This window comes from Myotis nattereri (assembly GCF_964212035.1).
Source record: "Myotis nattereri genome assembly, chromosome: 2".
Lineage (NCBI taxonomy): Eukaryota > Metazoa > Chordata > Mammalia > Chiroptera > Vespertilionidae > Myotis > Myotis nattereri.
The window spans coordinates 53,006,542-53,029,930 of record NC_138076.1 but is presented as its reverse complement, the minus strand read 5'-3'; the positions used below and the strand labels follow the sequence as shown (position 1 = coordinate 53,029,930).

The 23,389-nt window shown below is 37.3% G+C and overlaps 1 protein-coding gene across 1 annotated transcript; it reads right to left on the bottom strand.

Moving 5' to 3' along the window:
* Window positions 1–15,129: 15,129 nt before the first annotated feature.
* Window positions 15,130–20,273, bottom strand: SLITRK1 (SLIT and NTRK like family member 1). The gene has a single exon (XM_081084949.1). It carries the CDS (start codon window positions 19,497–19,499, stop codon window positions 17,409–17,411), a length of 2,091 nt encoding a protein of 696 aa, XP_080941075.1. The 5' UTR covers window positions 19,500–20,273; the 3' UTR covers window positions 15,130–17,408.
* Between the last annotated feature and the right edge of the window lie 3,116 nt (window positions 20,274–23,389).

The following is a 23,389-nucleotide window of genomic DNA, read 5'->3' as shown; positions in this document are numbered from 1 at the left end:
ATGCCTTTAGAATGTGAGGTCCCTGACAGTCTGGCTGTCTTCTTTATCATTTTGTACCCAACACCTAGCACACTGCCTTTTGCTCAATAAATGCTTGTTAAACACAAGTGTCTTTCAGCTCTGGGGAGAAGCAGGAATCCTTGCAGGTCATGCGGTCATTTTAATAAAACGCAGCTAAAGTACATAAAGCTGTAAGGCCTCATCTCACACCTTGGCTCAGTCTGGCAAATGATCACTATCAAAGTTGGTTAGCATCATTTAAACTTCAAAAAAAATGTGGGTGTTTCGTACTTTTTCTGTGTTTCCAACTTTTGTACACAGAGTTCAATCTAAGCAGCAGTGCAGATGTATTTATTTACTTAGAGATAGTAATTATTTGCTCATAATTCAAGTTAAATATCTGTGAGTATCTGTGAGTGTCAATATAGCACTCTGTAAGTGCCGGCCACTAAATTCTTTTGACTGATCATATACACTATTTTCAAAATAATTTGTATGTTTCATTTTGCTTTGGCTTGCCAAATGTAAAACTATTGTTTTTCAGTTAGTAATGAAACATGTTCTAAGTTGACAGGGATTTAAATTGGCTAATAAAATGGTAAATGACTATCTTAACATTCCTGATTTCAGATGCCTCATCATCTTAGATGTTCATCTCACTGTTCTAATTTATTACAATCATATAGAAAATTGTCTGTCTCAGTTTATAACCCAAAGGTTTGGGAGTATCAAAGAATAGTTTTTAAATTAAATTTAAACAAGTACATATAATTATTCACTTCAGGCATACCTTTAATGAAATAAAAGTGTAAGATAAATTCATATCTATTAATAAAAACATTTCAGTTCATGTGGAAAATGCTTAGTTTTTCTATTTTTGATATGTGGTTAATTTTTAAAAATCTATCAAATGTCAATATTTGTTCCTAAATAATCAGCTTGAGTTAAGAGACCCAGACCTACAGTTACAGTATGTACTGCTGAGTGGGAACAGAGTTTGCCACCCAAAACGCCTCTTTGGATTATTGATTTATTTTAAACTGGTTATGGCTAATAAATAAAAGATGAAAAGCTTTTTCTCCTTACTCCCTAAAATAATTTAGACAGTGGACCTGCTCTGTGATGGGAGTTATCCTCATAGGTAACTATATTTCAATTTGAATGAGGTGTGACAGTCAGGGAGGAACCTAGAAAGGCCCCTTTGACCAAAGTCCTCTGTGTCACATTGCTAAAAATAGCCCAGCAAACTTTTTCTTTCTTTCTTTCTTTCTTTCTTTCTTTCTTTCTTTCTTTTTTTCTTTCTTTCTTTCTTTCTTCCTTTCTTTCTTTCTTTCTTTCTTTCTTTCTTTCTTTCTTTCTTTCTTTCTTTCTTCCTTCCTTCCTTCCTTCCTTCCTTCCTTCCTTCCTTCCTTCCTTCCTTCCCTTTCTTCCTTTCTTTCTTTCTTTCTTTCTTTCTTTCTTTCTTTCTTTCTTTCTTTCTTTCTTCCTTCCTTCCTTCCTTCCTTCCTTCCTTCCTTCCTTCCTTCCTTTCTTTCTTTCTTTCTTTCTTTCTTTCTTTCTTTCTTTCTTTTCCTTCCTTCCTTCCTTCCTTCCTTCCTTCCTTCCTTCCTTCCTTCCTTCCTTCCTTCCTTCCTTCCTTTCTTTCTTTCTTTTTCTTTTTTTTACCCAAAATTTGCTTTTTCTTGTCCATCTGAATTGTCTCCCTCCCCTTTGAAACCTGGACTCCCTCCTCTTTCTCTGTATTTTAAGATGCCACATAAGCCCCACCTGTCCAATTTGTCCTCATTCCTCACATTGTTATGAAACCACCATACCGTACATAAATCATTAATTTTTTTATTCTCTCTTGTTAATATGTCATGTCATTTCAATTAAACAAACAACCAGAAGAACTAAATGGGGAAACGGGCAATTTTCTCCTCCCCCACATTGCCATTCTGAGAAACAATCATTTTTCACCCATGGATCAAGCTGCTATCTGTTCCTCTTACAACACTTGACATTCACAGGGCCTCGCTGTAACTTTTTTTTATTACGTTTGTTCGTCACTTTTTATCCATGTCTTTGCCAGACTCCAATATACACTCTAAACCACATATGCACTTGGATTTTCATTTTCTTTCTTAATAGACCTTGAAATTTCCTTCTTAATGTCAACAATTAGTCAAACTGAGGGTTCCCATTAACAGTGCAGGTTTCCTGACTAATGTTTCAGGGAGATATAATTTAACCCTTGGCACAGCTTTAGAGTACTATAGTAAGATTCTTCAATTTGGCACTGTGGTCTCTTAATAATATTTCATTCTCTGAGCTGGTTTTCAATATAAGACAGATATGTTAGAAATTGTTTACCTCTTCACACAAATTTAGAGTATGATTTTAGTATTGGCTTAAAATAATTGTAATTTATTATAATACTACTCTTATGATAAAATATATAAAGCCATATTCTGTAAAATATCTCTAGTCTTCCAGTTAGTTGTAAACAATAGATAATCATGAAAATGCATAAGAAATATTTTTCAAGCTATTTTATAATTCAGAAATATAATACAAAACTAATTCATCCTTAATATAAGTGAAGCACAGCTCAAACATTTTACTGGCTAAACTAAATCAATAGAACAAATAATCTTTGAAAATGAGTCACACATTCATTAATACAGAAAAATTCTAACAGTTACGTATTTATGCCATAAGTTTTAGGCTGCTGAAATCATGCAATTCATACTTGTCTGTAATCCCATAGAATCGAATAGCCCAATTTACAAAATGTCTTCATGCATCTAAGTAACAGAGATCCATTTCTTCTCTTCACAATCAGTAGATTAATAGACTTAAGCCTTCCTTAGTTCAACTATGGTCTCCTGTCATTTTTACCCTGCCCCCAGAACATACATATGGAAAGCAAAACTTATCTCTGCAACAGCACTCAATTGCACAGCCAGGGTCAAAATTACATTTAATTTTGTCTCAAGTAGTGTCAGTCTTATTGCATCACAGGAGTGGAAAGAAGCACTGTGTTCACAACGCAAAAACAATAGAGGTCTATTATTTTTTTCCTATCAAATCATTTTATTCCTAGGAAATACATTAGGGAATTTCTTCACCTGTTTTCCAGGGGAGTAATGAGCAAATAGTGGGTGAATTTTTCTTTCAAACGTGACTTTGTTTCTTTTTTTCCCAAAACATTTATGGGTTAGATAGAAGTTATTTTTCAGTAAATCAATGGGTTTTTGATGTCACTACATATGGGTTAAATAATTTAGCAAAAATAGCAGATAGTCTTGTTATGTATTTGCTTAAAATTTTAAGAAAATTGTGAATCTCAGAGATTGTTTGTTTTGTTTTGTTTTTGTTTTCTGTCTAATAAGGAAATACTTCAGCACAGTGGTCATGGAAAATATACACCCAATCTTAGCTTTAGTTACTGATATGAATTCATCAAAATGTTTTAAGGCTATGTTTAAAGCATAAAGGTATATCTTTTTACAAATGTTCCTTCAATCAACAAACATTAATCATATATTATACTCCAAATAAGGAAGAAAAAAGATACATAAGACATGAGCCCTGATTAGAAAGAACTTAAAACAACAATAGAATCTAAAGGCTGCATATTTTCTAACAGTGAGTAATATCTATGTATTTCTATGTTAACATAGGTATAAATTATTTTGACTTCTTTTTTATTGATTTTTAGAGAAAGAGGAAGGGAGAGAGAGAAAGAGAAACATGGATGTGAGAGCAAAACATGGATCAGCTGCCTCCTGCAAACCCCCTACCAGGGATGGAGCCACAAACTGGACATGTGACCTGACTGGGAATCGAACCAGCAACCTTTTTGTGTACATTAGAATTCCCAAACAAATGAGTCACACCAGCCTGGGCAGGTATAAATTATTTTGAAAAAAGGTGGGAGGTGGAATCCTTCAACAAGTAGAATTTGCTTATTGATTGTACAAAAGAGTAGCAAATAAGAACAAACTGACCTTTTGTTTCATTAAGTATGGCTCTAAATGATAAGTTCAGATGGAAAATCAATCAGCATTTTAATACAACAAATTAGAGGAAATAAACTTGCTTATAAAGTTGGGTAAGAAAGTCACTCAGTTACATACTAAAGGAGCTGCATACTAATTAGTTATAGACTCTTAGTTTTTTATTAGTAATATTTTATTTGTTAGGTTTATGGAGTCTATATAGGAAAAAAACAATCCATCAAATAGAAGTGGGGTTGGAGTAACTTTGAATTGTACACAGTTTTAAAATAAACTCTTTTGTGACCAATTAATCTTATTCCCATGAAACTGGGCTACATGGGTAGATACTTCAAAAATAGATTAATAGAGAAAATTTGTTTGATGGAGTGTTCCATTTTCCTAAAACAGGAGCTATTTTGAACTACTAGGTCATGAAGTAGTAACCTATCCTGTGCTTCAACAGATGGCACAATTGAAGGAAGGCCAAGCTCTTTGTTGTAAATGACACACAACTGGACTTAGATGAGCCTGAAATCTATAGGAAATAGATGCAATGACTTCTCTTTTTGTTTTACTAATGCTATCATTAGTATTATTATGTCTCTGAATGATTAGTTTCCATTCAGAAGTAATTGGCTCTAAGCCTATTGTTTTGGACCACCATGAATTCAGTTTTCTAAGATGGGAACTTGGTCTTTTTTGTCCCCCTTCCTAAATTAGGTACATCAGGCATTTATCTGTTCTGCCCTGCAGGTTTCTAAATAAGTGTTCTGGAAAAACAAACAGATATACAAAGTCTGGTGAGTTATAGGAAGGCAGCAGCTTTTGAAATCAATAACAGTGGGAAAACATTATATACTAGAGGCCCAGTGCACAAATTCATGCACTGGAGGGGTCCCTGGGCCTGGCCTGTGGAATCGGGTCAAAACCAGCTCCCCAACATCCCCCAAGGGGTCTCAGATTGTGAGAGGGCACAGCCAGGCCGAGGGACCCTACAAGTGCATGATCAGGGCCAGAGAGAGACATGGGTGGTTGGCCAGCCAGGGAGAGACCTCAGGAGGGCTCCAGGGTGTGTCTGACCTATCTAGCTCAGTCGTGATTGGCCAGACACCAACAGCAAGATAACTTACCAGTTGGAGTGTCTGCCTCCTGGTGGTCAGTGCACATCATAGCGAGCAGTTGAGCAGCTTTAGCATATCACTAGCATATTACACTTTGATTGGTTGAATGGCCAACCAATCGACCGGACACTTAGCATATTAGGCTTTTATAATATAGGATCATACATTTCTCTCAAAGATTCAGAGTATTTCCTAAAATCAATTAAGTCCTATATTAAGGACTATTAAGTTGTTTGATGCTGAGTTTCTCCAATTTTAAAATCAAGAAATCATTTTTGTAGGTTACAGTTTTATATCTCTGGCCTTTGAATAATGGACTACAGTTCCATAAATAGCAGAGTCAAGAAACAGAGTATGTTAGAAGTAGTTTGTGGGAGGAAAGCATCTTTCCTATCCTGAGCAAATAAACGTATTCTGACATGGAGGCCTGCTTCACTTTTGGCATTGGAAGGCAAAATGAATTACCTTCCAAAATGATATCATGAATTATTAGTGTTCTCACCATAGTAACACTATTATATTACAGATCCATTTATAGATAGGTGCTATGCCAAGCAAAAAGAACTATGGTCCCTGGTATGCAACTCATACAGAGTCTTCAAAGGCAAATATAATCGCTGCTCCAATTCTATAATTGATTTTGGTGGAGAATTTGACTACTATAGGCAGTAGTCTGAATTCCCTTCCCAATTCTATTGGCTATCCTGAAACCAGCAAAAAGACAAAATGCCCTTTTCTTATTTTCTAAGATGATGGAGAAGCAATCCCTCTGATTTCTGCATTAAAAAAAAAAATCACATGTGTAATTTGAAGCACTAAAAAACATTACTCCTGCCAAACATCTCTTTGACATGCTAGCATTACCTGGTAAAAATGACTTGGTAGCCATACTGCTATTAAAATGTGTTTAAAAATGTTTTTACTGCAGAGAGAGGAGGCATTTTCTTAAGATATTGGATAGTATACCTGCTTGAAATGCCTGTTCCAAATTTCTGGAGAGGGAGAGGGAGAGGGAGATAGAAACATCAATGATGAGAGAGAATCATCAATCAGCTGGGGATCAAGTCCGAAACCCGGGCATGTGCCCTGACCTGGAATCAAACCACAATCTCCTGGTCCATGGGTGGACACTCAACCACTAAGCAACACCTCCCTGGCTTAAAATTGTTTAGATATTTCATCTCTTGCAAAAAAATATAGAGAAAATGTATTAAGCCATTTTGTCATTTCTGGTGCTATTTACATGTGTTCTTTTTTTTCCCCCACTTCTCTTCTGTAGATTAGCAAAAGGCAGCTAAAAAGTGAAGATTTAAATGAAACTTTGGAGGCACAAAAGGAAGAAAAAAAAATGAAATTTTAGTCTCTTTGATCCGAATTTGAACTTTGGCTCTGCCACTGAGCAGTACACTGGGAGTTGCATTCTATTCCTCAGATTCTTTATTTGTAAAATAGTAATGTAAATTAATGACCTACCATATATAATTGCTCTGAGTGTTATGTAAAATTATTTATGCAACAGAGAACCATGAATAATAGCTATTGCTTTCTGAAAGTTCATAATGTATCAAAACCTTTTTAAAGTGTTTTAACTGAATTAACACATTTAATATTCAGAACATTGCTATGAGGTAGGCACTATCATTGTCCTTTGCATTTTACAAGTGAGAAAATCAAGGAGTTTAAAAGGTTAATAACTTTATCAAGTTCACACAGCTAGCCAGAGCTAGAAGTAGAATTGATACAGTCTAATTCTAGACATGGGACTCTTAACCACTCCAGTAATTCTTGATCAAACATCACTAGTTTATTGTCAGTTCTCTTCAATCACTATTTTACCCCTGGCCTACTTTATACATATTTTTATAATTATATTCTGATACAATCCCTGGCACATAATATCTGTACACTGAATGGAAAAAACTTACACAACTATCCTGTATAATTTTAAAAATCCTATATAATTTGGATAAAGCAAATTATTTTGAGATATTTTAATGAATATATAATAAACATATTATTTGAGCCTTATTAGAGGGATTTAATCTAGTTTACGAAAGGGGAAACTACCTCCCATAGGCCAGATAAATTCTGTTGCATGTTTTATGTTGCCTGTGGACTAAGAATAGTTTTTATATTTTCAAATGCTTGAAAAGAAATAAAGAAAAAATATTTGGTGACATATTAAAATTATATCATATTCAAATTTCAGTGTCTATAAAATTTTAAATTTTATCAACAGAAATTTTTAGAAATCTGTTTTCTCTCTTGTTTTATACATGTGTTCTACATAATATATATGTGCATATCTACATATTACACTAGATTTTTCCATCTGAGTACACAAAGTCAAAAATGTGTATTATAACAGAGAAAAAGTTTCCTGACCATTCGATTCTATCTAATTCAACAGTATCATCATAGGTATGAAAATTGGGACGCACCAGCACTAAGAGCCTTACCTAGCATCATAGCGCTAGAGAAGAGCCCAGTCAGAATTTAAGGCCTTCTGGCCACTGGCTCAATGTTGTGGGCCCCATTTATGGTACCAAAGACTGAACTCAGTAACATCATGAGGCTGTGCTGTGAGGCTCTAATAGAGCTCTCAGTGGCTTTTAATTTCCCTTTCAAAAATAAACTGAGTATTTGCAACAGGGCATTACACATATACAGAAAGAATGAAGCCACTCAGAGCTTATGAAAAGGGAAGACTATCCTTGTACAATGTCCAAAATGAATATTTGAATTGCAGCAGGACTAAAATAAAATGAAAAGTAATCACAATTTACTTAGAAGATTAACTTCAATTACACGTGCGCTGTTAGAGATTAGAGACTGTGATGGTGAGCTGAATGATGTGGATAAAATGGTTGGTTAAATGAAGAAAACATGAAATCTTTGTTATTGTGCTGGCTACACAAAGGTGGGACTAAGTACCACATGTGGCCTACCGTATCACAGAGTTGTCTACAAGCCAGGGTAAAATAAAAGCTTCCCAGAGAGTGCCACCTTTGAATAACTACCAAATAAAAATCACCTGATTTTCATTCTTGTCTTATTGATTCCTAAAGTTAATCTTTCTTTGCCAGAAATCTTTCTACCTGTCTAAAAAATAAAGTTAAGTCTTTTGTCACTGGTAATGAATATGATTATTTCCCTCTAATTCAGAAATATTCTTACTAAACAAAAAACTTAAGCATTTCAATTTTAAGTTTACTTTTGCACCTTTATGTCACAAGCTCTTTTTATTATCTGTCTCCACATTGTTATTGTCTGTTTCCAATTGATTTTTAACAATAAATATTTTGCTGGTTTTTACATACAGTTTTCTGGTTTGAGGGAAAATGTATATGTATTACACATGTTTCATACCTTTCCAATATGATTTCTTTCTAAAATCCAGTTTATATTCAATTGTCATTAAATCTGCCCTGAAGGTAGAGTGTACCAGTAAAATGCAACCATAGGCATAGTTTTTAATTCTATAAAAATGGAGCCATCAATACAAGACTAATGATGAATTCCAAGTCTATATATTCCTCCCTAGACTCTCTCTGAGCTCCATATTTCCATGTCCAACAGCCCACCCAGAATATGTATACAGGCATCTCAAAGTTAACATACTCAAACTTTAACTAGAACCTAAAACCTGCTTCCTCTAGCCTTTCCTCTGTTCTCTCTCTCTCTCTCTCTCTCTCTCTCTCTCTCTCTCTCTCTCTCACACACACACACACACACCTATGTATCCTTTCCTTCACTCCCTCCTCTGCTCTAATAGAGTTCTTTTGGACACCAAACATTTACCATCCAGCCTCCTTCTGTCCACTGCTACCACTACTGCCCAAACACCATCCTGTCTTTCCCAAACTTTGCAAACTTAGCAGCTCCTTGCCTTCTATTTTTTGCCCCCTATAATTGACTTTCAAAATTGAGTCAAAATAACTATTTAAATATACTATTCGGATCATATCACTTGGCTGCATAAAACTCTGCTATACTTGAACTAACATCTAAATTCTATGCTATGGCTTGTAAGTCATTATCTGGCTGCTCTCTACCTCTTCAACTTCATTTCTGCCTTTGTTCAAATATCAGCTATTCTTGCCTTCTTTTTAATCATTTTTTTTTCTTTTCCTTTTTACTGAATGTACTGGGTTAACAAAATAATACAGGTTTCAGGTGCACAACTCTGCCACACATTTTCTATACACTGTACTGTGTGTTCACCATCCCGAGTCAAGTCTCTGTCTATCACGATTTCTAATCCTTAAAAAGCCATGCACAACTTTTAATCAAGATGTTTTGTCCTTGCTAATTTATTTTCCATGACTCCTCTTTCTCCTAATCTTCAAATAATTGTCTCATCATTTTTCACTCAGTTCATGGAATATCTCCTCGGAGAGGACTTCTATGACCACCCTAAATAGAAAATAACATCACCCCCTTCCACTTTATTTTATTCATAGCTCTTCATTATACAAGCTTATTTTAACCATTATTTTTGTTTACTTTTCTTTAATCCCAGACAGAACATAAATTTAGATGAGAAATTTAGTCTGTTTTCTTTGGCTTTAGAACCTCTGCATAGATGCCTGGCATATAGTAACTGATCAATAAATATGTTTACAATGATTACAAAATAAAATTTTCATTATTCCCAGTTGTTTTTTCTTTCTTTCTTTCTTTTTGTTCTTGTTTTCTGAATTTGGCTTAAGTTGTATCTCTCTAACAATACTATGTTGCCTCCTTGAAATATCTGGAGGTAAGTGGTACATATATCACTGATAATTGTATTATTCTTGAAGAAAACAATATTATAAAGTTTGTAGTAAAAATATTTCTCAATCATTGTCTAATAGCCAACATAACTAGGGACTGAAATTTCTTTTCTTGAAATATGTCATAGTAGTTTAAGATATTAGGAACTAAACGAAACATATTTATAAAATAGAACAATTCTATTTCCAGTCTGTGTATCTGATTACTCGCCAATTGTGTAAATTGAACTTGCAGAAATGTTAATTTAATAGGCACCCTATTAGCAATCCATGTAAAAAGGCTAAAAAAAAATTATTAAAAAACTGGCATAGATAGTTTGGGGCTGGCTATAAGTGATGTCATGCTTATGCAAATGTTAAAAAGTGCTCTGATCTGACTTTCTTCTTAATTTAATTTATAAATTTAAGTAAAATAGTAACCTGGCATTCCATGTAATTCATTTGTTGGGGATTATTGGTGCTTTCAGCTGTTGGTTTCTTGGCTTCAAGTCTTACTCTTCATAATATCATAACGTAAGATGCAATACCCTCCTGGAATACTCTGCTTCTTATGTCTTTTTTTTTTAAAATATATTTTATTGATTTTTTACAGAGAGGAAGAGAGAGAGATAGAGAGTTAGAAACATCGATGAGAGAGAAACATCGATCAGCTGCCTCCTGCACATCTCCCACTAGGGATGTGCCTGCAACCCAGGTACATGCCCTTGACCGGAATTGAACCTGGGACCCTTCAGTCCGCAGGCCGACGCTCTATCCACTGAGCCAAACCGGCTTCGGCGCTTCTTATGTCTTAATGTCTAACATACAAAATGCCATCTGTAACATGAAATCTGGTTATTGGAGAGCTGACCATTTGGGTGAAAAATAAAAATGCCATCCAAAGTTTTGTTGAAAAATTTAAAAAATGTAACATTTTTCTGACTAAAAAATTAATAAGGTTAAACTCTCTCCTTAAAGTATTGAGACACTGAAAAACATTTAGTCATTCAGGAAATAGGGATAAACAGCATTAAGCTCTTTAGTAATTTCATTCCCTTTAAATTCAACTGATAATGGGCTAAATCAAATTAGACTAATTATTTATGAATCTTGAAATGTTTACCAACATAAATTTTCAACTCAATGATGACAAAGCCAGAGTCAGCCATTTGTTATATAACCACCACAACAAATCCAGTGCTAAATATATCCAAGTAAATAAAGTTAACTGAACTCACACTGTATCAAATTAGCTACAAATATTATCTAACTGAACAGGAACAAGCAAATAATTATTATGTGTCATCATTTAAAATATTATATAACAAAATTTTAGATATAATAATTTAGTCATATAGAATTACTTATAATTATATAAAATAATGACCTGGATTTCAATAAATATAAATACCTGGATAAAAACAGGTAGATATTATTGTGGTGTGTAGAAAATGGCATCATTTCAAATTCATTCACTATTTTGTAATCTTGTTATTTTATGGAAGTAGGAAAATATTCTACATATGTACACGTAATACTATTTAAATCATATTATTATCACAATAATGAATATTCTTTTCTCATGTCATGCAGTTTGAAAATGTTAAAAATATATTGATTTTAAAAATAAAAGTGCACAATAAATATCACATTTATCTGGGAAGAGTTATTATATTTTATCGCAATAGTGACCCTTTTCTGCTCATCCCCCTTTTGTGAGAGGCAGAAAGTGCTTCATTGAGAACACTATGGATTGGCCATTTATTATCTATATTTGAAGCATTTCTCATGTTTCACTCTGTATTGACTTTTTCTATTGATAGGCTGCAGCTGGACATGTTTCCTTCCTGTAATTTTCTTCCAAGGAAAGAAATGGAGTTAGAGTAAGTGGAACAAGGCATAGAACTGACACAATGCATGGCTTTGCTTACTGCTTTCTGCTTGTTAAACCTTTGTACTTGTGCATCTGGAACAGACTAGTTAGTAACTGAATATTAGGTTTTTCTAAACAAGCATGGCTTTGGGATTATTAGCTTTACAGTAAAATTGAAAAAGTATATATAATAATATATTAATGTTGCTATAATCTATTTTATATATAATATAAACACCTAAATTCCCAGAGACAACTGTACTGAAATTCTTATGATATTATAACATAGTTTATTCAGTTTTATTAACTCGTATTGGAATTCTCAAATAGCTAAAATTGGAAAATTATCATTCACCTGTTAAGATAAAAACTGGTTTGATTGGTTCATTTTAGAATGATTAGTCAGAAAACTCTTACTGACGTTAAACTTAGACATTTTCCCTATTTTCCCAAAGAAAAAATGAAATTGAAACCAGAAAGGATTTAAAGTGCTTCTTTCATTTTACAACACTGTTTTAAAATTTTAAACTATTTGTATAATAGTTAGTAAAAACGATGTGACAACTGCACTTTTCCAAATGGCCAAAACCATCACATACTTAAAAGAAAGAAACACAAAATTATAGTGGCAGCCTTTAAAAACTGCCAATGATATACTATTTTATAATTACAATGATGTATATATCTCATCTTTGCTGGTCATAAACTTCTTGAGATTAGAACTGCCTTATTTTCTTTTCCCAAGAGAATGTCTACAATATTTTTCACGTAGTAACTGCCAATTTTTTGTTGCCAATTGAACATTTACATTCTAAAGCCTTCAAAATTCTGTAAAATTTTAGATAATTCTTCTCCAAGCTTTTGCAAAGTTCAAGTAGGAAATATAATAATATTTCAAGTATGTAAGGTAATATATATTTAGCATGTAAATGAAATGAGAAGAGTAATTAATTAGACAACTGAGGTCTCAGTCAATAAAGTGAAATTGCCAGGCAATTGAGGCCAAAGGGTTATACTGGGTTTCAGTATCTAAGATAATTTCTTCAGCGGTCCATTTCATTATAAAATTATAGTTGTTAAACACTTAGTTTGTTATCTTAACTATCTAACTTTTTCCGTAACCCAATCATATTTCAATAGGCCACAATAGAGTCAATATTGGTTCAGTTTTCAAAATTGTCTTGTTTGTAATATGAGCTTTCCTAAAGCTACTCAGTGGCCTTTCTTTAAGTTTCAATGCCAAGAATTTCTTGCCACATGCCCTGTTTCTTTTAATGATATCAGTTTTGGCAACTTTATAGATAAAAGAAAATGCCAGGGGATTATAAGAAAGTTATTTATTTTATCCTTTTTTTAAAAAATGGATCAAGGCCACATTGAAACAAATCATATAACAAAAACCTTGAGTATTTCTTGCATCTGTTGATATTATACAGAATTCATCTTTTAAAAATTAAATAAATATGCTGCATTTGGAATAGATTGCCATAGAGAGAAAATGGACCAAAAGTTAATGCATGCCAAAATTAAATTTTAGCACATTTTATATTTCCATTTTCTTCACATAAGCACACAAATAAAAAATGGTATTCATAAATAAGCTAGCAAAAAAGCAAAGTTAGAAAACACTCTACTTAATATTCTGCCAACACATTGAAAACGCACACTTCTGTGTTCACCCTTACAAATTCATCCGTCTCTTTGTGCACACCAAAAAAACATTTATTAGTAACCTAGAAAAAGCGATATTGACAAACTGTCCTTGGAATCGTCAATATAATTTTAATACTTTCTAAAATGCCTGACAATTCTAATTACATCGTATACTGGTATAAATACTGTTAAGAAAAAGAATCATGTTATGTTGATGATAGATAAACTATTCCAACTTCCTCCTAGGTAAACATGTAAAAATGGTTAAATGATAAATTTCTATGGCAACATCTTAAATTTTAAGATATTCTTAGTTACATCACCAGCCACAGAATCTACTACTTTCTTTAAAGCAATGGAACTAAACAAAATATCTCTTTTCTCCTTTTCCACCTGGCACAACTACAATCTCTTTTGCTTTGATAAATTAAAGGATGATATAGCTGGAAACAAGATATCTCAACAAAAGCAAATGACAACTACAGTTATGTTAGCATTTCATGTAAAAATAAACAAAAACAAGAAGCTAAGCACATCTAAATGGTAATTATATGATGAGACCATATGTATTATGCATCCTTCAAACCACATATAAGCATATATAAAAGTTTATATATGTAACTATGATCAAGATACTTATCAAAATAAATAAAACACTCTCAAAATAATGTATGTCCTTTTATATGTGTCATTGGACATCTTTTCTACATAAATTTTAACAAGTGTTATTATATATTAAAATATTTGATGACCCTAATAATTTAGAATAAATGTATAGATAATTTAAATTTAATCATATGAATTTTTATAATTCTTAGATTTATATAGCACATTCATCTTTTTTTCTTATATGTAAGTCTTCTTACATACTCTTGGAGAACATCTCTTCTAAATGTAGGATGAGTATCTTCTGTTGCAAGACGTACTGGACATATAAAGAGCCGCCAATACATACTCAAATAAGAAGACACAACCTAGGTTCTTTATTTGGAATACCATATTTTAAAAAGTCATCAGGTAAATATGACTATTCATAGAATGAGGTGTTCAAGTTTAAGTCCAGCTCCACTATTTAACAGTTATGAATTGAGTTATTGCTTATTCTCCTTTAGCTTCATTATTCTCATTGGTATAATGGAAAAAGCAATATTTTATTAAACTATTCTGTGCTTGTGGTAGTTAAATTAAATAATTATGTAAACCACTTAGTACATGCCTGGTACTCAACGACCACTCAAAACTTGTTAAAGCTAATATTTTAAGAATAAGTTTAACCATTTAACCTTATCTTTAATATTGTAATTTTTAAAATTAGTATGAAGAAAGGTTCTTGCCCCTGTGCACCCTGTGAGAAGGTTCTAGTTCTATGAGAAGTTCTAGTTTCATAACTTAGATTAATTATGTACCAGTTTTACAAATTGCTATCATGCCTCACTCGGTATTGTTAGTTAAGTGTCACTTTCCACCAGGGACTTAGGACATCTGCCATCTTTTCTTTGCCTTCCTAAGGCCATAACACTGTCCAATACCCGGCTCTTCCCTCTCCCAACTTTCCCTCACAGATAAATCTGTCCATTGCTTACCAGAAACCCAGCTGTACTTTCCATAAAAGGAAGTAAGGCCTTCATATGAATAATAAATAAAAAGCAACTTATAATATTTGTAGGTTACAATTTCACCACCATGAAATGTAGTCCACAAACAAAAGAATCGAGAGAGAAAATGATGAATGGCCTTAGGAATAGTCATGGTTTATAATAAAGATTTTATTTAAAAAGCATTAAAATAAATAATACATACTCCAGAACATCACTGTCACTGTTCTGGGAAATTACTTCTCTCTAGAATATGAGTTCTAGAAGGCAAATCTTCTTACAACTGCTCTGGGGGCTTTCATTTGCTCCTTTACAATCTATATAGATATATATTTTTTTTCTTGATCTGTGGTCTGCAGTCTTTTAACACTTCTCAATGGTGGATATGTGGTGGAATGCAGACCCCATCAATATGTGTAATTTTATTTGCTTTTTGTCCCTTAACTGCTGATAAAGCAGACCACTTGGAAATCCCAGAGGAATATAATTGAGGCCAGAGTTACATTGGCTCATAAAATTGAAATAGTTCAATGCTGTTTCTTGTTAATTACTGAGTCACAACCAGAAATCCGAATGATGGGATAGAAACACTTCTTTGGGATAATGATTGATTTCCATAAAGATAAGTGTTTTAACAAATTTCAATATGCAGTTGCTGGGGCGGGCAGGGTGGGTGGGTGGGCATTAATTAGTTTTACCGTTTTCAGCAGATGTTGAATTCAAAACGCCAGCAGCATCTCAAATGCCAGTCATTAAGGCTGTCTTTCATTGAAGAATGCTGACCAATGAAATCTCCACTCTGTTTAATGAGACCGATCTAGGCAGAGTCAATTAAATCAAATCTTTACTAACATCCTCAGTATATCTGCAGTGTGTGCAGCAGCAGCAGAAGCAGCAGCAGGAGGGATTTCCAGTATTAATAAAGGGATTCACTGCCGCATAAGGAAAAGGGGGAAAAAGGGAGGGCGCTGTTGGGGGAAGACCTTACTTAATCCACAGGAAAAGCTGGAAAAGTCGGGGCGGGGATGGAGGGGGAAGGGCCTGGAACTACGGAAAAGGTGAAAGCTAAGTAAGAGGGTTAGAGAAAGAGCCTTAAAGCGGCTCTGGAAAGATTCCACCCCTTCCCTCCCCCTCCCCTGTCCCTTCCACCGCAAATCCAGGTTACCAGTTGCAAATAGGAAGCTGGAAAAATGTAAGGACCAAGAGTTGAAAACATTTTCACTTTAATACTGAAAAAATATGCCATTATAAAATCCTTGAATAGAATTAGTAAGTTTCACGTGCTTCCTCGCTTCTTTTCCCTACTTTGTAAGTAAGATTTACACCAGCACAGAATTGCTACCATAGGATCGCAGCCTAAGCACTAGAGTGACATTAATTGGTCATGCTTAACTGCCTCAAAAATCTTTTCTTTTTTTCTTATTTTTAATAATTACACCGATACTATAATAGAAATCATGGGTACTTATTTTACATTCAGATGGAAGGCCTTATTGGAAATGTATAGAAAAATATTCCCCCTTCAAAACAAAAAATAAAACCGAAACAAACATCACCATCAAAATAAAAGGACGAACCCAACACAACCCGTGAAAACGTCTCTCAACAAAACACCTTTTGTTAACTCATAAAATGGACTGATGGCTAACCATGCAAATGTCTTAAATAAAACCTTAACATTTTTTTTTCCACAGTAAACATACTCTCTGAACTGCCTACCGATCACAAATAATGGCGAAATGGCACTTCTGATGAGACTGTACTTGTTTATAGAAAGTTTGATACGATGGGACTTATCAGGTAAGAGGGTGGGTGCTGTGAGCGTGACGCTCTCTCCAGTCGCTCTCTCCAGTCTCTGGAGCGCGTGGATTCCATGCGAGCCATGCAGCACTTGTTGTGTGATTTTTTCTCAGAAGTCAAAGTTATTTATTTACAATACATTCATGCCTTCGTGCAACTGCCCATCCCTGCGTAGCCAACAGGGAACGATCAGGCCCCCTCCTCGCGGGGCTAATCCACAGGGGAAAAATAGATATCTATCTCTCTATATAGATGTGGGTATGTGTGTATATATGTATAGGACCACGACAGCCATCCCCCACCAGTTCCTCTGCAGAGGGCTCGGGCACCGTCGGTCTCTGAGCAGGGCCCCTGCTGGGCTTTGTCTAAAGGGGCTCAGCCGGGCTGGCAGCAAAGAGCGATTTGGCAGCGCTCTCCCAGCCACAGTCTGCTCTTTGTTTCCAGGAGGGAGCTAAGGAGTCAGACCCTCTCCGTGGAGAGAGTTCACAGTTATTTATTTACTTGTGTCCATCAAGCCTTGGGGAGCGCACTGGACTTGGGTCTGGGCTCGTCTGACCCCTGGGATGTCGGCTAGGGGAGGGAGCATCGCCTCCCCCACCCCCTTCCCTTGCTTTACGGGGGTCGGGGTCTTAGTCTGAGAGCGAGTGGGAGCCACAGTCATACACTCTGTGTGCCCCGTCCGCGTTGTAAGGCCCATTGTGCCAGTAGGAAGAGTCACAGACTGTCTGTAGGGAATTGATTTCGGACGCCGAAGAGTTGGCATCTCTTCTCTTGGACCGCTTGCGGTTCCGCAGGATAAACACGAGCATGCCCACCACGGTGAAGGCGGAGGTGACGAACACCAGCAGCAGTCCCGGGACCAGCACGGAGATGGACACCCTGCTGGTGTCTAGGTAGGAGTTGGAGTGCGTCCCGGTCTCCGCCAACCCGGTGCTGTTTTTACTGTGCGAAGTGAGCGTGGGCGAGAGCCTGGCGTACAGCTGGGGGCAGATCTCGTCGTTGGAGAGGAGCATGACGTCCTTCCGAAAGAAGTTCACCGGCGTCTCGCACTTGAGGTCGCTCATCAGCACCTCGGACCCCAGGCGCTCCGCCCATTGCTTGAAAGGCACGATGGTGCAGGAGCACTCCCAGGGGTTCCCGTGCAGGTCGATCTGGATGATGGAAGTTAACTGGTCCAGCACCCCTGCCACCGGGAGGTACATGAAGTAATTATTGTGCAGGCTGAGCTTCGAGAGCGAGACCCCGGCGAACACGTCCACCGGGAGGGACCTCAGCAAGTTGTTGTTGAGAATGAGGATCCTCAGTTTGGGCATGGCGTGGAAGGTGCCCGGGAGGATGAGCTGGATCGCGTTGTACTCCACGTTCAAGTACTCGAGGTTCTGCAGCCCCGCAAATTTCTCCCGGGACAGTGTGTCCAGGTAGTTGCTGTCCATATACAGCCACCGGAGGTCCAAGAGGTTCTTAAAAGTGTTGTTTTCCACGGTGGCGATGTTGTTGTTGCCCAGGTCCAACAGGATGAGGTTCTTGTAATCCACAAAGTGCGATTTGCGGATGCTGTGGATCTTGTTATCTCGCAGGAAAAGCTCCTGCACGTTGGCGAGCTTGGGCTTCAGATCAGCCAAGGTGCTCACGTTCCGGTTGTTGCAGTTCATCTTTAACCCCGACCCGGGGATGTGGTCGCAGCTGCAGCCCCCAGGGCAGGGCAAGCCGTTGGCTGGGGGTTTGTTTCCAGCGCTGCCGGTCGCTACCGCTGCCGTGGGTCTGATTTTGATCTGCCAGTTGCCGGGGATCTTTGTACCTCCGTTCGGAGCAGAGCCCGGGGTGGCATGATCCTCTTGCCCGTGTGTCTTGAAAGGAGTTGGCAGGGGGCCAGGAGCGAAGGTCTCTTCTTGGGCAGGGGGCGCCGGGAGACTAGAATCCACTCTGTTTTTCAAAGGACACAAGTCCTGTTCGGTGGTTTCATTGAGGTCTTTCCCCTGCAGTCTGGTGGGGGCTTCGCAGACCACTCGGCCGATGAGGGCGTTTTTGGGAATGTTTTCGAGCCATTCTTTCAGGGAGAGCAGATCACAGGTGCAGTCCCACGGGTTATCCTCCAGCAGGATCTCGGCAATGCCAGGGATTTGCTCCAAGACCTCCTCATAGGGCAGCGTCTTCAGCCTGTTTCCCCGGAGGTCGAGGTGGGTGATGGGCACGTACTGGAACACGTTGGCAGGTAGGGTGCTGATGAGGTTGTCGTTCAAAATGAGCACCTCCAGCTTGTTTAAGTCTTGGAAGGCCCCCGGGTCTATATCCCGCAACAAATTGAAATCAGCCTGGAGGTACTCCAGGTCGTCCAGCCCCAGGAAAGTCTGCTTCCGGAAAGACTTGATCTTGTTGTTGTTGATGTGCAGCCTTTTCACCAGCTGCAGCCCCAGAAAAGCCCCGGGAACGATTTCATGCAAGCCATTGTTTTCCATGTGCAAACTAACCGCATTGTAAAAGTTCGCAAACTCATTAGGGAAAAGCCGAGTGAGGGAATTGCCATGCAGAAATAGATGGTAAAACTGGGAAGTCGGGGCTGTGAAACGCTGCAGACTTGTAAAGCCCTTTTTTTCACAGTCTACGTGGAGGTCCCCTTCTATCTCATTGCAGGAACAGATCTTCTCTTTGCAAACGTCCCCTGTAACGTTTCCAGCGGCAAAACAAAGAGACGTCTCCAGCAATAGAATCCAAAGCAGCATGTTTAAAGCGAGCAATTCATCCCGATCTCATCACAAAGTAACAGCGACCATCCTGCTCGCCACAGACACAATTCAAGTTCATTTAGTGCTCCAATGTCCGAACCCAGGGAAGGAGAAGAAAAGGGTTTGGGGGGGGTGGGGTGGATTCCTTCCTCCCTAACCCCCCCGCACTGCAACAACCCAGGCGCCAGTCAATAATTATACCCACAAACTATCCAGGCACGTAGTGCAAGGCAAGCAAAAAAAAAAAAAAAAAAAAAAAAAAAGTAGAAAAATAACCCCACTCTCCCTAAACCTTTTTAAAAAAGAGGTTAAATATATACGTATAAATTAAAAATGCACACTTAACAGAATCCCATCTAGTGGTCTTCACTAATGAAAGGGAACAATGCTAGTAATTAGAAGCAAGTGCATGTTAGAGAAACAAGCAGAGGGTTTGCAGCGTAGTACAGGCGCACTGCCTGTGCATGGCTGTGCGTCGGACTGACCTTGCCTCTCTGATACAAAGCAGGGGTTTTCGGCGGCTTCTGATGGTGAGGCAGCTGGTGGAGTTCTTGCTGTAGCTGTGGGTTGCCGAGAAGTCCCCCCCGAGGTGCTGTCCAGTCCCCCCGGTGCTGAAATCACGCTCGACCGAAACACTCACACTGCTGAACCAATGGCGCTGGAAAATTTCCGCAATCGCTGCGTTTTGTGGCTGTCCATCCTTTTCGTTTCCTTCCCTTCGGGTCCTCTTTAGCCTTTTTTTCCCCCCCTGGGCTCTGGATCTCGGTTACAAGCTCGTTTCTTGTTCTCCTTCTCTTGCTTCTGCTCTTTCGGAATTACGTGGAGGGGGCGGAGGGCGGGGGGCGAGTTGTCTGAGGGAGGAAGAGAGCGCGAGAATGGGGAGGGGAGAAAGAAGAGAGTTGCTAAGAAGCTCTGCTCGTTCCAGCCTGGTGCACTCTGAAAGATCTGACACCCTCTGCTGATCTGCAGTAGCAAAAATCCATCTGGTGAGGGAATGCTGAAGGAAAAAAAAAAAATCAATCCACGTACAGGGCAAGCGTTAAAAATGTGGGCATTAAAGGCTGTCATCCACGTAGACGCTTTTATTTTAAATGGATTATTTAATTATTTTTGTATGCTGGAAACTTTACCCTTTCCTTTCCTTAATGACCTCGCAGCACCCACTAGCTCCAGTGTTTGGAAAAGAGTGCTTTTAAAACATTTATTTCCCAATGGCTTGAATAAAATTAGTGTCAGGGTGTCAAGCGAACAGCAATTTGAGGTAATTATACTGCACGCCATTTTCATCCGTGCTTTAAATGCATTTCTTCCGTCTCTGCAGTACAGTGTGTTTTATGCTACTTGATGTCTTTGAAACCTTTTTTTTGTTTGGTATATTGAAAGTGGCTATTTGAAAAATATATTCATATCACATATTTTATATAATAGCATAATTGGGTATGGATTTTTTGTTGCAAGGTATATAATTTAGGCACATTCTTTTCTTTTTAAAACTTGGTATAGAATTTTTAGTCAATTTGGTCATTGAGAGTTAGAGGTTTCTCTGATTTTTCTTGAATGTTATTTGTCTGCAGGGTGAAAACACAATGCTCGCTAGCTAACGTCTTTGATTCCAGATATGAAAGATTTCACTGAGAACCGGAAAAGGAGGAAGGGGGGCAGGGAAAAAAAATCCCAGTTTGATACCTGAGTATCCACTGGCAGACAGCATGCACAGGCCACCCACACAACACTCCCCCCTCACTCCCCCCCCCCCCCCGTGCACACACACACACACACACACACTCATACACTGTCACAGACACTGGTTCACAAAGTTTCCATAACCGTTCCGATGGATTAAAAAATGCATACAAGTAAATAACCAGTTGCATTTTGAGAGGAGATAGCAATCCGTGGTCTCTAAGGCTTGGGGTGGGGGAACTCTGTCTCCGGGTAGCAGGCAGTGGCTCCCTGGCTTAGGATGGTGGGCTCACTGGAGCTGAGGGAGAGCAGCTCACAGGCTTTTCAAAGGGAAGGGATTGCCGGGTCCCTCAAACTTTGAAGGGGCTTATAAAAACCAAGTTCAACAAACATCTGTGACGGGAGAGAATGTGAAAGTGCTGCCTCTCAGAAGGCTATTTTGCTGACTTTTCTAATAAGAATCGACACCTTTTCCCTCACTGCATTCCAAAAAGTGTGTGCATCATTTTAGGTTTTGAATTTAAAGGACTTTTTTTTAAAAAAAAAAAATGTTGTTTGGTCCTTTCTGCAATCAAAACAGAGATCATATGTTTGCATCAGTTTCCCTTTTAATTAGGTTTCACAGGAGTTAGACAGCTGTTACAAGCTTGCTAATCTGCTTAAGGATCAAATATTCAAGGATGTGTGCATTTTTAAAAGACTAGGGAATGAAAGATTTTGGGGAAGGCCTTGCTTTGGGTCCTTGGTTCAAAAGCTAATTCTTAGAGGGGGTTCATATCTATATGCAATATTTTCAAATAATCAAATGTTGTGTTGTCATCTTCTGGTGAAATTCAGTGGGGGTGTAGATAAAGATTCAGGTTGATATGGGAAGTGTGTGTGTGTGTGTGTGTGTGTGTGTGTGTGTGTGTAGAAGAGAGAGAGAGAGAGAGAGAGAGAGAGAGAGAGAGAGAGACCTTTTTTAGGTAGCCTATTCAATTGCTAAAACAATTCCATTCTTATTTAATTTAACCCATCACTGTATGTAGAAAGAAGAAAAAAAGTATAATCAATTTGAAATTATTTCACTTTTAAAATGTTAAACTGAAGATAACTAGTTAAACTAAAGAAAAAGATACTAGTATTTTTTTTTTTTTGTAATTGTACTCAGGCCTGAAACTTTTTGGCCTCAGAAACCAAACTGAGAAAGGAGGGTGCTTCATGCAGTGTCTGTGATTGATAGGAGGAAAGACTTGAAGAAGAGACATAAAAACTGCTGACTGCTTAGGAAGAAAAATATTGGTGGTAATCATCTAAAATCACACTTTTAAAATTAATTGGTTACTTGTTTATTCAGCTTGCTAAATAAATACTTTATGTGAAAAGACCCAAATAACATATTTAAGTTGATTTTAAGTGAACAGAATTGGTGTAACAACCAATTGGTATTCAGATTTTACCTCCCTCCCTCACCCAATAAACTCTGTCTTCCTCACAACTGATAGCTCTTTCCTCTCAAAGCACCAATCGCATTAGAACATTTACAGTCAGGATTTTCCTATTTAGATATTTTACAAATTTTCCCACTCCTGCCTCCTCAAATAGTTTATTATCTCTGCACCCTCAGAAAGCAGTGTGGTAGTGTCCAGATGAGGAACCAAATCTCAGAAGAAATTATGAAGGGTCTATCACCTATATAAAGATAACCACTGCAAAACCGCAAGCAAGGAATAGAGACACGCACATATACTTCTACTGAAAATCTACCCTCACTAATGAGCTAAGAAAATTCTTCTTAAAATAATTTTCATAATAAATGCAGGGTATCCCCAAAACTGTATATACACTTACGAGCTGATTCTATTATATTTTATAAGTGAAATGTATTTTAATAAGCACTACCTTTATTATTATTCAAAGAGTATATACATTTTTGGGGGGACACACCCTGTATATTTTAAGGAAATAAAGTGGTCTAGAAAAGCATATGCACCACTTCAAAGGCTAACTCTTGCAATACATATAACAGTAAGTTTATTTAAAGGAAATTTAAAAATATAGGAATGTGTACATGATCTAAACATTTCTAATGCCTTAGGGGAGCATTTCTTAGGCATGAACTCTTCTTAAAAGTGTTCTACTATATTTATTTGAGCTCAGGTGAACTATTACAATTGTTTTGCCTCTCATAAAAGATGATCTCAGGAGCCAGAAATAAAGAACAC

Coding starts and splice junctions, on each gene's coding strand:
- SLITRK1 (XM_081084949.1), bottom strand. CDS start 19,499: ATGCTGCTTTGGATTCTATTGCTGGAGACGTCTCTTTGTTTTGCCGCT.